Genomic DNA, 15,719 nt, shown 5'->3' on the forward strand with positions numbered 1-15,719 from the left:
GAGTTCTGTTCATGCGCTCTGCTACGCCATTCTACTGCGGTGTCATGGGAACTGTTGTCTCCATCTTAATCCCATTATTTGCGTAAAAATCTCTGAATCTACTATTTATATACTCTCCTCCATTATCAGACCTCAACCACTTGACTTTTAAACCAGTCTCATTTTCCACCATGACCTTCCATTTTCTGAAGGTATCAAAGACTTTTGATTTCTTCTTCAGAAAATAAACCCACACCTTCCTTGTTGAATCATCGATGAATGTGACATAATATAGTGAGCCTGCAAGAGATGGAACTGGAGATGGTCCCCATATATCAGTATGAACCAACTCTAATTTTTCAGCCTTAGGTGTCTTGCCAATCTTTGCAAAACTGACTTTCTTTTGTTTTCCAAAGATGCAATCCTTGCATAGTCCGACATCTACACTCTTTAGATCCGGCAACTTCCCTTTTGACAAAAGTATTTTCATCCCTTTCTCGCTCATATGGCCAAGCCTTTGGTGTCATAGGTTTGATTTTCCATCAGCATCTGCTGCAACAATGATATTCTCTAAGTTTAAGGTTACATAGAGAGTACCAGTATTTTTACCACGAGCAATGACGAGTGCTCCTTTGGTAATCTTCCATTCACAGCCTGAGAAGGTTGTACTATATCCTTCTCCATCAAGCTTTCCAACAGAAATCAAATTTCTTTTGAGTTCTGGACTATGTCTCACACCTTTCAGCTTCCAGGTGGTCTTGTTTGACAACTTTAGTCGGATATCTTATGTTCCGACGATCTTTAATGTTTCATCATCAGCTAGATGAACCTTCGCAAAATCACCACTGACATAGTTCTCCATGATTTCTTGGCATGGGGTGGAGTGGAAAGATGCCCATGAATCCAAGATCCATGATTCAATCGGACTGTTGATGCTTAGCATCATGACATCACCTGTCTCCTCTGTCATGTTGGCAAATTCCTGTGCGCCGATATCTTTCTTCGGTGCTCGATAATCTCTTTTAAAGTGACCCTTCTTGCCACAATTATAACAGGTATAATCTTTCTTTCCCGTTCTTGATTTTCCCCTTTTGGATTTGGATCTGCCACGATTTGAATTTCTTTTTGAAGTTATCACTCTAGACTCTGTGTGCAAGGCTGAGGAGGTTGATGCTTCACCCGATTCTCTCCATCGAATTTCTTCACTCAATACCAGATCCCGAATATCGTCGAATTTAATTTGTTGTTCCCCAACGAGCTACTAACTGCTGTAACAGTAGCATTTCAACTGTCTGGTAGAGATGATAAGAGAATTAAAGCTCGAATTTCATCATCAAATTCAATTTCCACGGAACTCAACTGGGTTGTGATTGTGTTGAGTTCATTCAGGTGTTGAGCCACTGATGCCCCTTCCGCCATCCGCAAATTGAATAATCGCTTCATCAAGTGATCTTTGTTTGAGGCCGATGACTTCTCATACATACTGGAGAGAGCCGCCATAAGACCCGCCGTGGTCTTTTCCTTTGCTATGTTGAAAGCAACATTGCGGGATAACGTCAGTCGGATAACTCCGAGGGCTTGTCTGTCGAGAAGAGCCCAGTCTTCATTCTTCATGCCCTTTGGTTGTTTTCCTGATAGAGGTTGATATAGATTTTTCTGGTACAGAAAATCTTCAATCTGCATCTTCCAAAAGTCAAAGTCCGAACCATCGAACTTTTCAATTTTCACATTCCCTTCATCTGCAGCCATTGCTCCCACTCGAATCTGGCTTCGTTTGGATCGTTTCTGATAATTTTTGCTAACCACCGTGTATTAGAACACCTCTGTCGACAAATTCGTATCGCCGACAAAATTTTTACTATTCACGAAATTCACTATTCACGTGAATAGTAATGCATAGTAACCTTGCAAAAAATTGACAAAATTCACAACCAAAAGCTCTGATTACCAGTTGTTGGGAAATAAACGATAACAAGTAATTTCTCTATAACCAGATTAGTGAGAATGCAAAATAAAAGCGAAAAAATAATACCCGAAATTGATAACGAAGTTTAGCCAATTTTGCCTACATCTCCGGACTGCTGTAAATCTTTTACTAAAGAGAAAATTTACAGGTGTTTACAAAACACACTTGAGAGAGAACTAGAAGATTTTAGGATGATTTTGAAGCTAAATGGGTTAGTGTATTTATAGTTGAAGCTTAAGGATTAATCTTGTAAATTCTCTAAAGTACAATGGCTAAAATGCACTTATGCCGTTAACAATTTCAATCAAAATTTATTACACCGAATTCGGTGGAATTCGATGCCTCCCTTTAACAATCATTTTAACTTTTCTAACAGTAAGCAATCAAAACCATCGACTGTTAGAGTATTGTTGCACGGTTATATTTGTCAAAGTTTATTAAGAATGTTGCTTCTCAGTTCAGCAATCAAGTGATATATAAGTCATGAATACTTCACTGGTTCATTAAGGAAAATTACAGTAATTGCTTTTTAAACAATTCTCATTTCTCAAGACCATGGATATTTAATTCTGCACGTGAAGCTGGGAAATCCAAATTAAATGGTTTAAGTGTGTATAATTTGATGGGTCGAGTTTGTTATTATTCTGTTATAAAACCGTGCACATGGCTAGCATGGGTCTATTTCCTTTTTATGAGGGGGTCACCGTTGATTTTGTGCCTGAAAGTTGAAACAAATCTCTCTTTTTTCCCCGTGGAATTGAAGTGGAAATGGAGGTGACAGGTCCCCTATGGATCCCAACTCAGCACGAAATCCAATGGATGGGGCCGAGAATAGCTGTGAAATATATACCCCATCGGTAATCAAATCTTACGATGGATTGGAGATTAATCATCTCCCAATGAACTATCAACTTTAAGGGGGCCCTTGCATTGCGTAAAACAGATGAACATCACTATGTTACTTTCGTCTCATTATTTGTGTTTTAAATTAACTATACAAATAATTTTATGAGATATATTTAATTAAAATAAATAATAAAATTATCTTAAAAAGTGATTAATAAATTTAATAGATTTTTTATAGGTATAAAAGAGTGAGACATATAAGGTAAAAAAAGAAATATAAATGTTATTGATTGTTAATTTTTCTATAAGGACGTTTTGAATGAGATAATTTTAAAAATCAAAAGAGACACATTTAATAGGATAGAAGGGTAATAGACAAGTATAAATGGTGATGCTTTCGAGGAGTTATGGGGTACGATATTCTAATATAAAGGTAAGGAAATGATCTACCTAAAATATTATAAAGTGTTACTTAAAATATTATAAACAACATTGTTTTGATCATATATTTTTAATATTTTCGTTTGTAATCTAAAATATTATGAAAATTGTAACATTTTCAGTTGCAACCTAAAATATGTTTGCAAAAGAAAAAAGTAAGAAAAAGTTAGTATTTTAAAATATTATGTTGCTTTATAATATTTTAGATTGCGCCTTATATTAATCTTATAATAAGTGGTTGTACCGTAAAATTATCTGATGTTTTCACTGATATTTATTTGTTTTTATCAAATTAAGATATTCTTTATGCACATATTCTCTTTGATAGTTTAGAATGTTAATAAAATAATTTATATTCAAAATCATTTTTAAGTATTCACAATATATACATTATACATTCTGCAGATACAATTAACCTAAAATTTATAAAAAGAATAATATTTTCTTTTATTATTGATTTCGTTCGATTGGTTAAAAAATATAATAATTAATGATCGTTTGGAAAAAACTCTGAACGAGCAGACTTGAAGAATTTAACGAAAAGATAAATTATAAAACATGAGTTTAATGTGAAATATGTTACAGAAATACGATAAGTATTTCAAAAGCACTAGACCTCGTTTCTTGAGAAAACCATTGGAAATAAGTTTATAAATCATATCTTAATATTAGGTTTGCGGAGGGGAATATGTAACTTTCAACCTGTAGCTGCCAAGGAAACTGAAGTCATCATCATCTCTTTAATTGGGGAAAAAAACAGCCTAAAATTTCCGCACCACAAACTGTTAATCTTCACCTATCTTCTTATATTCACCTCATTTCATTCGACTACTACCTCAATTGCCACTCAAATTAAACTTTGCCCACCTTGCAGGCTGTCCCTCTAGTTTCCTTGGCAGGCCTAGTTTTGGGAATTCTCCATTTCTGATGACCGTTTTTATGGCTGAAGTTAGATAATGCAGTTGTCGTTAGAGATTTAGAGAGATGAGAGCTTCGGCTTGAGCTTGTGTCTCAGCTTCTCATTAAAGCATTAAAGGTGAGAAAAACGACAAAACAGTGAAAGAAATGACTTTTTTTTGCTTCTTTATAACTTGTAACAGCTATAAGCATCGTGTCAGAAATTCTGTGTGCCTAGGTTCTCATCGTCTATGGTGTAATGGAGGTACAGGTAAGATCGTTACAAAATTTCTTCAGTGTCTTCCATGGTGGTTCTTGATAAGGAAGAAACCGCACCCACCAGTCTCAACATGTCATCTAAAAAGGATCTTCTTTCCACAGCCATGAAGAGAACCAGCGAGTGGTATAGTTATTATACCCTTTTTTCCCCCTTAATTGTTATCAATTTGTATAAGTTGGCTTCTTAAATTAATAACTTGATCCTTTTTTTTTCCAGGATTTTCTCACAGGAGATCCCCAGTGATGTCACAGTTCAAGTTGGAGGAGTTTCTTTTTCACTGCATAAGGTAGAAATCAGATACTCTTGATTTTGGGAAACATATAATTCCATTTTCCATTCATTAGAATTACAAGCAAACCAAGTTAGCCTCTGGATTTTGTTGAATTTATGGCAGAATTGTGCACTTTTTGAGCTTATTTTTCTATTTGATCTCCAGTTTCCATTGGCCTCTAAGAGTGGTTACATAAGGAAAGTTGTATCAGAATCCAATGATGCTGATCTTTCAGTCATAGAAATCCCCAATGTTCCAGGAGGAGCAGATTCGTTTGAACTCGCAGCTAAATTCTGTTATGGGATAAATTTCGAGATAAGCACCGAAAACATTGCTATGCTAAGATGTGCCGCCGAGTATCTCGAGATGACGGAGGATTATGCAGTCAGAAACCTTGTGGGAAGAACTGAAGCCTACTTGAATGAAGTGGCACTTAAGAGCCTAGCAGGAGCTGTTTCTGTGTTACGTATGTCTCAAATCCTCCTGCCAATTGCCGAGGAGGTTAAATTGGTGAGCCGTTGCATAGACGCCGTTGCACTTTTAGCTTGCAAAGAGAGTCAGTTTTGTATGTCTAGCAGGTCTGATAGTGGCAATGATAGTGTCATTTCTTCGACAATCACTAGCTCGAAACCTATTGTCGATTGGTGGGCTGAAGATTTAACTGTTCTTCGAATTGACATCTTCCAACGGGTTCTGATTGCGATGATAGCAAGAGGTTTTAAACAATATGATCTTGGTCCAGTGCTTATGCTTTATGCACAAAAAGCTCTTAGAGGTTTGGTGAGACTCCATACCAACATAATTGACTTGTATACCGGATATATGTTTGATGTCTAAAAGTGCAGACTCCCTTTCTTGTGCAGGAGGTATTCGGAAAGGGGAGGAAGAAAATCGAGCCACGACAAGAACATGAGAAAAGGGTTGTGTTGGAAACCATAGTGAGTCTTCTGCCTAGAGAGAAAAATGCAATGTCCGTAAGCTTTCTATCCATGTTGCTTCGTGCAGCATTATACCTCGAAACAACTGTTGCTTGTCGAATCGATTTGGAGAAAAGGATGGCCTTGCAATTAGGGCAGGCTGTTTTAGATGATCTCTTGATTCCTGCATTTTCTTTTACTGGGGATACATTGTTTGATGTCGACACTGTTCAGCGAATCTTGACGAACTACATTGAATATGATGCTGAAGGCAGCCATTTTGGATACAAAGAAGAAGATGAGTACAGTTATCCTCCACCAAGTGACTTGGAAAGAGTGGGAAAGCTAATGGAGAGCTACCTAGCTGAACTAGCATCTGACCGTAATCTATCTGTATCGAAATTCATGAGTCTCGCTGAACTCATTCCAGAACAATCAAGGGTAACAGAGGATGGGATGTACAGAGCCATAGATATCTACCTCAAGGTACATCTCTTTTATGATCTTTTTGATAAACAAGTTATATTCCTTAAAGCTGTCATTTTAATTCGCCTTTCGGTTGCAATTAATAGGCTCATCCCACTATAACCGACTTGGAGAGGAAGAAAGTTTGCAGCTTAATGGATTGTCAGAAACTCTCACGGGAGGCTTGTGCTCACGCGGCTCAAAACGACCGTCTTCCAGTCCAGACCGTGGTTCAGGTGCTTTACTACGAGCAGCAACGCCTTCGAGATGTCATGAATGGAAGTGTCTCGAGTGGAGATTCCCCTGCTGTCATTTCTTCCAGGGTGAATTTATACCCTACTGATATCCACCCAGCTTCAGGTGAACTTTCAAGCTTGAAAAGAGAGAATGAGGAATTGAAACTAGAGCTAGTGAAAATGAAAATGAGATTGAAAGAAATAGAGAAATCAACATCAGCAAAATCAGCAGTAAGCAGTCCCATGGGAAATTTTACGCCATCATCTGATAAGCCTCCTTTGCCTAGAAAATCATTCATGAATTCTGTTTCTAAAAAACTAGGGCGACTTTATCCCTTCGTCCGGGCAGACGGAGTTTCAGGTCCAGGTGGCAAAGGTCGAACAAGACCAGCAAAAAATAGGAGGCACTCCATATCTTGACACTACATGTTGCTTTGCGTAAATCATCATTACCATTTTCTGAAGTGTTTAATGTATGTGTTACTTATAAGGCTTGAGCCAACTTGTAGCTCTCATCTACTTATTTTTTTCTTCTTCTTTTATGGGGCACCCTGGTTCTTGGACCCCCTTCCATGTCTGCTTCTTTTGTATGATGTTTCTGTAAATAGTATCATCTTTGTGTTTGATACCACATCATTTATGGTGATCATAGGAGGTGATATCATGGAGGTTTTTGCCGGTCGGAAAGCTACTTCTCTGGAACTCTGATTGATTATATTGTAATTTTTAGTATGTTTTATAATCACATTTTTTCTTGATTGAATCATCAGTTAATATTCTTTTGCTAGGGATAAGATGGGTCCCAAATGAGACAGTTATCTAAAATCATGCACCAGCAAATGGATAATTGGAAATTATTTTATGGTTGAGAATAAACTGAAAGTCAGATACATGAGAGTACGTATGATCCATCAGACAAAATTTCATTTTCTAGGGCCTACAATTCATTTCTCTAGCATGCCCATGTTTATGATCCAAACAAAAACATACCTAACATTACAAGGAAAAAAAAGTAACAAATTCAGTTGAACAAAATCAATCAAACATCAGTTGCACTATGTTCTTCCATATCACTGCAATAATTGGTTCCATACTTCTCCATATCTGATCCAATTCATATAGATGAACTCCCTTTACAGATTTCGCAAGAAACTAACTACTGGAGACGTTCAAGTATCGGTACAATACACTATCAACTATCTCCATAATTCAGTAGAATTGTCATCCAAATCAAGGACTGGCAGAGTATTTGAAGTATGAACAGGGCCGTTTAAGAGCTTAGAAGCATTAGATTTAATATCCAAGTGACACATGACAAACTAAACAACAATCATGAGATATCGTTAGTTCGTTACCTAACCTATAAGATCCATGAAAGCAACCAGTAGCTTTCCCAGGACAAATTCAACAACACCGGGCCAGGCCAGAAAAATCGAAGATGTTCTCTATTATTATGAAAACAGGTGTTAACTGGAACAAATCTATAAATACCAGGTGGAGATAGTTGCCGTCTAAGTGTCAATATTGTTGGATTTCACCTAGTTGAGACATCACACCTCCAGGATAATTCAGAGCCATGACATATTTAAAATATAAGCAGCTTTGTCGGAAACTCTAGTAACCTTTTCACTTATTTACTTCATCTATTGTATAAAAATGATATGCTCGAGACCAATGTTAGTGTGAACGTCAAAATCGAAATAACTCAAAATTGCTCTGGCCGGAATGCAGTTTCACTCGAATCATGAGGCCAATTAGTTTTGGTTCTCACCCTTCTGAAGTAAGCAGGCACACCTTCTCAAGTTGCGTTGGCCAATCTACTCCAAGAATATAGGGGTTCATCTCCATCGCAGTTTGAAAGTCTAACATTGATGCAGAAACGGGGCCCCTCTGATTTGGTGCGTATCTCACAGGCCACATCCCATTCAAATAGGCCATGGGCTGATTCTGGCCCCGGTCAATAAGTTTTTGCCTGGACCTCGTACCAGCCAGTTCCAAACAAGGTTTTATCAATCTCTTCATGTAAACATCGAGGCTATTGTTCAACAAATCGGCACAATCTACTGAGATATTCAATCCTTCCATGATCAACCTTTTCCTCAAAGAACCGGTATCAGGTAGTTCACCCCTGCAACAACAAGTCTCGGAAGCAGATGTTAATCCATTCCGTGGTACTTTTCGTATTCCTTTAGCATTCAAAGTGATGCCAAGTGGAGCTCTCACAGGACTCCTACTGTAAATGCTCAGACTTCCCGTAGCTTGATCGACCTCTTCACCATCCTCAACGGATCCAGGTGGTCTGCTACCCAAAGAAAGCAACTCAGTAGCACTCTGTTGTTCTTGTACTTCAAGAACTGCATCTTCACAAGCAGTGTTATGGCTCTTCCCATGAGGCCCCAAAGGACTTGGGCGGTCCCTTAACTTACGATCGCGAAGATTTGGAGTCCTACTCTTACGAGTGGATTGAGGAAAGTCTTTGCACAGTGACTGAAGATTACTTCTTTGATACCCATTCGGCACTTTAACACTTAAAGGACCTTCCAACTTGTTCGCTATCGGTGGAGGAGTCTTTGAAAGAGAAGCATTTCTAATAATTGATCTGAGGAGATTATTATGAAGACGAACATTTTCTCTCCCTATTGCACCGATGCATAGCTTATCAAACTCAGGTTTGCAAATCTTGAGGCTCAAAAATCTAGTGAGAAGACTGAAGTACTTCCCGGCTTTTATGCGCCCGATCTTCCTTGCAATCTGGGATTTCAGCTCCAAAGTATCTACTGTAGAAACTTTACGACCGGCAGGCATTTCGGTTTCCGAGTTCATCACTATCATCCAAAGTCTAAAATTTCATCCACAAAAATGGAAAACCATCAATATCCATGAAAAATCAACTTAATTCTCAACCAAAAATAAATATCAAAAAACCCAATGTGATGTCATCTACTAACATAGGAAGTCAAATGGTGATCAAAAACAGTGTTTACTGAAATCATCCAATTCCAAAAGTACTACAACTCAAGCAAAATTAACAAAACCCAGACTAAAAAAAGTAGAATGTGCAGTAAATTAACTACATTTAAGTAATCACTCAATCAAAAACCAAAACTCAAACAGAAAGCCAGACCCACAAATCTACAACATTAAAGCCTGCCAATCTCAAGTCCAAACACCTTAAAGAAAACATGAGCAAATTCCATACACTAAAAAATCCAGCTTTATTCCTAAAACCCCAAAACAGAAAAACCCAGACACTGGAGCAGTAAAAAAACCAAAAATTGAAAAAAGGCAAAACCCACCTGAAATAAAGAACTGTGAAACCGAATTCAATTGTGTTGAATTACAGGGAAATAATAATCAGTGAATGAGAAAGTAGAAAGAAAAGAGATTTAGGGCATGAAGGAATCAAGCGAAGAGTTGGGTGTTTTTTTTTTTTGAGCTTCCTTTGAAGTCATCAAGGTCAATGTAACACGTGCGGTATTTAAAATCTGAACTACTGCTAGTTGGGCGTGTCTGATTATGTAGGCGTTTGCAGTTCGAAAATCAATCTTTAATGGATAGTAGATAACCAAGCCATCATCATATGCTTATTAAAATAATTTATTCATTCTATTTAGTGTTTGTTAGTTATTTTAGTTAACAAAATTTCTCTGTATGTTGTCTTTAAATTGTATATGCATATGTATATATACGTTCTTTTTATTATTTAATAATTATTTTTATCTCGTATAAAAATTAATTTAAATATATTAGTATATATTGATAAAAAAATTCAATAATTAAGCTTGTTCAAATTGTTATTATTTACTAATTATTTTAAAATCATAAGTATTATATATATATATATATACACACATATATACATAAACAGTGATTTAAATGAATCCAAACATGATGGAAAACCTCATTTAAAAAAAGTAACCATTTTTAATCTATTTATCAGCTCATGTTTTTCATTAATTCTCTGTTTTTTTTATTTGATTTAAATGACTCAACTATCAAATTAATTTATTTTAATTTAACTAGTTCAATTAGTGATTCCAATTTGATTTTACGACCACGATCTTAAAGAAATAAGCTGTAATACACCAAAAATTTAGATAATGACCAAAATATAAATTTTGAAAGTTTAATAGTCAAAATAGAAAATTGGGAAAAGTTTAAGGAATTAAGTGGTTATTTTCCCAAAAAGAATGTTATTCCATAAATGGATTTAGTGAGTGACCAAATTATAAATTTTTATAGTTTGGTGATCAAAATATAAACTTTAAAAAGTTTAGGGACTAAAATGGTAATTTTAAAAAGTTGCAATTGACTTCGAAAATATATATTATTTTCACATTTTTAAATGTTGGAAAATAATATAAATCTTTGGATTTTAAGATTTAATTTTATGTTTAATCTGTATCGTTTGATTAAAGTGATTGAATTGTAATTTTTGAAAAAAGTTAAGCGCAAATCGATAAACTAAGATATTGTTTGTTCATATTTGACTTATGGATGAAGATAAGGTTCATGTGATATGATTTGGAAGATGATAAGGTTAAGTGTCTTGGTTTAATGGTGATTATGAAGTTTTATTAAGGGTAAATTGGTATTTTCCCAATTTAATGAATTTAATATTCATTAAATGATAATTTAATGGTAGATAAGCATGAAAAATATCTGAAATTTCATGCCAAAGTGTTCATCTCTTCTCCATGGACGTGAGCTATACCAAGGTAAGGAAAAAAATATTTGTTTTCCATTTTTGACTCAATTCCTTTGGAATTCGGGTTATGTCGTGAAATAGGAAAGTGATCTACGCGAAAAACGCTATCATTTTATACCAATATTTCTTTCTAATCTTGCTGGAATTCAAAGATCCCAAATCTAAGGGTTTATGTTCATGATAGGATTCATGAAATTGATGATAAATCTTAATGATTTAGAGATTGTAGATTCATTTTCAAGCTTGATTTATGGTTAAAACATGTTCAATCTTCCTAGAAATAATTCTATAAAATTCGGCCAAACTATAAGTTGATGAAACTTTGTGTTCTGATGAGAGTTAATTAGGGATTTGATAGTAGAGATATTATAAGGTTGATTGAAAGTTGATTTCATGCTTGAATCGAATCAAAATCGAGCAAAATCATGAAAACATAGTTTTAAAGGATAAAGAATTCGAGCATGATGTATTTGAGTGAGAAAAATTATATAAGATCTGGAAATGATGTAGGAATTATTCTACAAGCCTTAGAAAAATTTGGGGACCATTTTGTAATTTTTGAAAAGTTGGAGGACCAATTCAGCAATTTTGGAAAAATTGTGAATGGTTGCATCATTGTTTAATAATTGATGTACTATATTGGAAAATACTGTTTTGGAATTGAAATGAGTGTTTAGATGTGAAATATGACTATTTTGGAAGTTTGAAAAGATTGTTGATTTAAGTACAATATTCGCATAGTTGGGGTACTTAAATGTAATTGTACCTTTGTAAAAGTAATTGGTTGGTAATAATTTCAATGCTGAAATTTTTGGTATTAAGAATCTAAGTGATAAAATGGTGAATGACCATTTTGTGTAAATTGGAAAATTTGGTGCCAATGTTAAAAGGAATTATTAATTGTTAAATATTTGGTAGAAATTGAGTTTCAAGTATATTATGGAGTTGTTATGGGATGTGTTTATGTTAGTACAATACTAACATATGTATTGTTATGAATTTACGATTTATACAGATTGTGATTGATTTGAGATCGAAGCAAGTCATGTATAAAAAAGTTTATTGTGGATCATAGTGAGGCACATATTTTGGAATATATAAAGTGTCAAGGTGAGTGCAATACATGCATGACATTGTACATAGATGTTTTATACATAATGTATATATATGTTTTATACATCACTAGGAAGACTTGCGACAAGTCTACCTTGTTTATATCAGCATGATATTATGTCATTTTTATAACTTCGATATGACATTGATATGTCACGTTGTGAAATTATAATGCATTGATCATGGATAATGTGATATTTTACCATGAATGTTTTCGGGTTATGATAATATACTTTGCCATGGAGGAATCAAATAAAATAGACTATATTGCCCAATTAAGTCATTGAGGGACATAGTATAGTTGGCATGCCATAGAGTATAGCAACTGCAGGCTTATATTACACTATAGTGTGTAAGGATACTAAGTGTATATGATGGGCACGACTTTATGTGTAATACACTTTGGTGTATATGGTGGGCACGACCTTATGTGTAATGCACTTCGGTGTATATGGTGGACACGACATTATGTGTAGAACTATGGTGCAAATATTACTCGAATACCCAGGGTCCTCAGGGTTTTATATTGGGCTATTGTCTATGGTTTATAGTATATTGGTAAATTAAGCTTATGAGCTTATGGGATAAATGGTAAGTATATTGGTAAAATAAGCTTACGAGCTTATGAGATAAATGGTAAGTATATTGATAAGAAATTTTATATTATTTTGATCATGGTAAAATATTGGATATGTTGGTAACATGATCTTATGGCATTTGTTTATGACATTAAATTTCATGCATGAGTTGTATTGCATTGTTTATTATTTTTAATTGCCTCACTAAGTATATACTTAGCGTGTGATGATTTTCACGCGTAGGTAAAAATCCAAGGATAGAGTAAAGAGTAAAGGGCACTCCGAACATCCAGGAATACACTACAATATCAGTAAGACATCATATGATGTAATTTTGACTTTGTTAGTGGCATGTAATTATCAATGTCCTAGTTGCTCTGTTAAATTATTTTGCAACTGGTTTGTAATGGTTAAACTAAACAGTTTTACTCTGTTTCAATATGAATAGTATACATCCATATTAATATATGTTTTAAATAGTATGTGATAAATTGATATGATACAATATTTTTATAATATCATTTACCATTTTAAATAAGAAATTTTAAATCATTCTTGAATTGAAAAATGTTTTTAGCATTTGGGTGACATCTATAATCTGTATAAGTATAATTATACGAGTTACGGGTGTTACATAAGCATTCAATTATTTTGAAATTTCAACCAAGACAACTTTATACCCACCATGAAAAGTACCTAAAATAGAAAGGTAAACGGCAAAGATTTATCGAAAGGTTTGATCATCCATATTGTAACACCCCAATTTGCAGTTTTTTTTAATTTAAATCCAATTACCTAGATTTCAGTGACTATTTTGTGAGGATTTGCAATTTTAAGGATAATTTTTGAAATACTGAAAGTTCAAGGACTTGAGTTTGTATTTTCCCATCTCCTTTTAGCCAAGAAAAAAAATAATAGAGGAAAATGAAAAAATTGAGGCCATCATAGATTGAACCCATGACATAAGGCATGGGAGCTCATCCCCTATAACTAGACTATGTTACTATTACTACTAAAAAAATTAATATTTATTTTATTTCACCGGCATTTGTTAGATATTAAACACCCAAAATCATTCTTTTTCATCCGAAAATTAACCCAATAACTTCAAATGTTCACAAAATAGCCCAACCATACTCGTCCTTCACCGAGGAGTGTCGACTGCCACCATTTAACCAGCGGTGGCGTACACCCACCGCCACCATCAAAATCGCCACCGTCTCGAGACACCAACCCCATTAACCAGCCACCAAACTCATATTCGTTCTTCGTAAAATATGAAAAGATCGTTCGAGAGCCCGTCTTCGATCTCGGTCATCATCCAGAGGTGTCGTGCGCCGCATGCATCAGTGTGCATGCCAGTACGTTGCGATCGATACCCTGGTGACCATCTGTTAAGACTTGCTGTTGTATGTCGTGGAGATCTTGTTGAAGGTTCGTCGAAAAACCCATGTTCTCCTTCGGGTTTCTTCAATTTCAAGTTGAAATAAGCATATGTTGGCCATACCGCCCTTCCCATTGAGTTCCTTGAGCCTTCTCGATCAAAACCCAGTCGCCTTTATTGCTTCGCTATCGATCCTCTGTCAACTGTTGTTAAAGGTGAGCCTTTATTCGTTTATCTCCATTATTTCTTGTTCTATTGGTTGTTGTTTTGATCTGATTTTAGTTGAAATCAGCAAATGAGGTGTTGTGGAGTAATCGATCGCCTGTATCGAACCCCATCTTCGTCGCACGTTCCATCACGCGCCTCTCATGCACGTGAAGCAACTCCTTCAGTCGGATTGTTCTAGAAACTGGTCCGAGTCAACTCGGACTGGACTAAGTTAACTCGAATTGAATTGAGTCAACCCGAACTGGCCTGAGTTAACTCGAACTGTCTGACCCATTGACTTTGACCCAGATTGTTAACTTTGACTTTGACCATGGTTGACTATTGACTTTGACCAAAAAGTTATTTTTTTTTAAAAGTCATATTTTATGTTTTTTGACGTCCTGAGTCCAAATTCAAAGTCCGTTTCACCAGATTCAAACTCTGTAAGCTATTTTCAATGTTTTATATCCCGATTCAATATGAATTTTCACATTTAAATTCCATTTCTAATGTAAATTGGTTTGCCATGTATCCGAGACATTATGAGACGTGGAATTAAAGTACGAGAGCGAACAAATAGAGTTAAAATGATTTATCGATGTGGCTCAAAAGTCGAGGTAATACTTTACTACCCATTGTATGTTATACAATACAATACAAGTTAGGTAAATGGTTTATGCATAAGTAAATCTGATTGGGTTGGGAATTAATATAAATTATTCTGAACCCATATTGATCCCAGTAAAATGATGAAAATGCCCTTAAGATACAAATATGACATGATTTACCTCTTATAGTGAAAATGACATGGAAAACATTTATTGGACCTAATATAACCTCTGAACCAACTGTTTAAGTTCCTGATCTGTTCGGAAAAAGACCCGGATAACTCATATAATAGACTAGAAGACTGATAAGGAATAATTCAAGTTCAATGGTTATTTGATAAATCAATTAACCTCATAATTCTTAGATTTCGATAATACCCGTTAAATAGTTCCAGTGTCGAAAATACGATGTTAATAAATTACAAAATTGCCCTTAAGAGGTAAAAATGATCAGAATAACCTCGAGTACTGAAATGACCTAAATACCATCGTGACTTGGAATAAGTGAACGACTTTGGATAAACCCTAGAAATACCTAAAAACCTAAGCATTGAACTGTCTCTAAAAGTCTTGGAGCACAACCCAAGCTTGTCGGTCTCTCTGGATACAATTGTAGTACAAAAATAAATAATATCATTAGAATACATGTTTGTCCCCTCAAGATTCGTTCTAATGGTGGTATGATAGTGATTAGTTCAACTAGTACAATCCATGTTGAGAAGTGAATATTCTGAATGATATCAGTCCGAATAATTAGTGAGTATCGCAGTGTTGAGATCTATTCAACCTGTTTTGACCCATAATCCTAATAATTCAATATAAA

The 15,719-nt window shown here is 35.1% G+C and overlaps 2 protein-coding genes across 4 annotated transcripts; one reads left to right on the plus strand and one right to left on the minus strand.

The window, feature by feature from the left end:
• Positions 1 to 4,434: 4,434 nt before the first annotated feature.
• LOC120173417 (BTB/POZ domain-containing protein SR1IP1-like) lies at positions 4,435 to 6,980 on the plus strand. The gene is made up of 5 exons (XM_039180600.1): positions 4,435 to 4,532; positions 4,626 to 4,695; positions 4,846 to 5,460; positions 5,544 to 6,083; positions 6,170 to 6,980. The coding sequence occupies exons 1-5, from the start codon at positions 4,435 to 4,437 to the stop codon at positions 6,716 to 6,718; spliced, it is 1,872 nt and encodes a 623-aa protein (XP_039036531.1). The 3' UTR covers positions 6,719 to 6,980.
• A 947-nt stretch (positions 6,981 to 7,927) lies between these two features.
• LOC120173384 lies at positions 7,928 to 9,736 on the minus strand. 3 transcript variants are annotated; one of them, XM_039180576.1, is made up of 2 exons: positions 9,595 to 9,736; positions 7,928 to 9,123 (listed from the first exon to the last, which is right to left on the minus strand). In XM_039180576.1, the coding sequence occupies exon 2, from the start codon at positions 9,119 to 9,121 to the stop codon at positions 8,066 to 8,068; it is 1,056 nt and encodes a 351-aa protein (XP_039036507.1). In that variant the 5' UTR covers positions 9,122 to 9,123; positions 9,595 to 9,736; the 3' UTR covers positions 7,928 to 8,065. The 3 variants fall into 3 exon arrangements, with proteins under 3 accessions (XP_039036507.1, XP_039036506.1, XP_039036505.1); XM_039180575.1 differs by having other exon boundaries at positions 7,928 to 9,137; XM_039180574.1 differs by having other exon boundaries at positions 7,928 to 9,143.
• Between the last annotated feature and the right edge of the window lie 5,983 nt (positions 9,737 to 15,719).

Source organism: Hibiscus syriacus, unplaced genomic scaffold (genome assembly GCF_006381635.1).
Source record: "Hibiscus syriacus cultivar Baekdansim isolate YM2019G1 unplaced genomic scaffold, ASM638163v2 tig00111947_pilon, whole genome shotgun sequence".
In the NCBI taxonomy this organism is placed as follows: domain Eukaryota; kingdom Viridiplantae; phylum Streptophyta; class Magnoliopsida; order Malvales; family Malvaceae; genus Hibiscus; species Hibiscus syriacus.

Excerpts from the sequence above, each read along its gene's own strand:
- LOC120173384 (XM_039180575.1), bottom strand. The coding sequence starts at position 9,130 with ATGATAGTGATGAACTCGGAAACCGAAATGCCTGCCGGTCGTAAAGTT.
- LOC120173417 (XM_039180600.1), top strand. The coding sequence starts at position 4,435 with ATGGTGGTTCTTGATAAGGAAGAAACCGCACCCACCAGTCTCAACATG. Across the intron at positions 5,461-5,543 it reads AAAAAGCTCTTAGAGGTTTG|GAGGTATTCGGAAAGGGGAG; the intron begins GTGAGACTCCAT and ends TTTCTTGTGCAG. Across the intron at positions 6,084-6,169 it reads CCATAGATATCTACCTCAAG|GCTCATCCCACTATAACCGA; the intron begins GTACATCTCTTT and ends TGCAATTAATAG.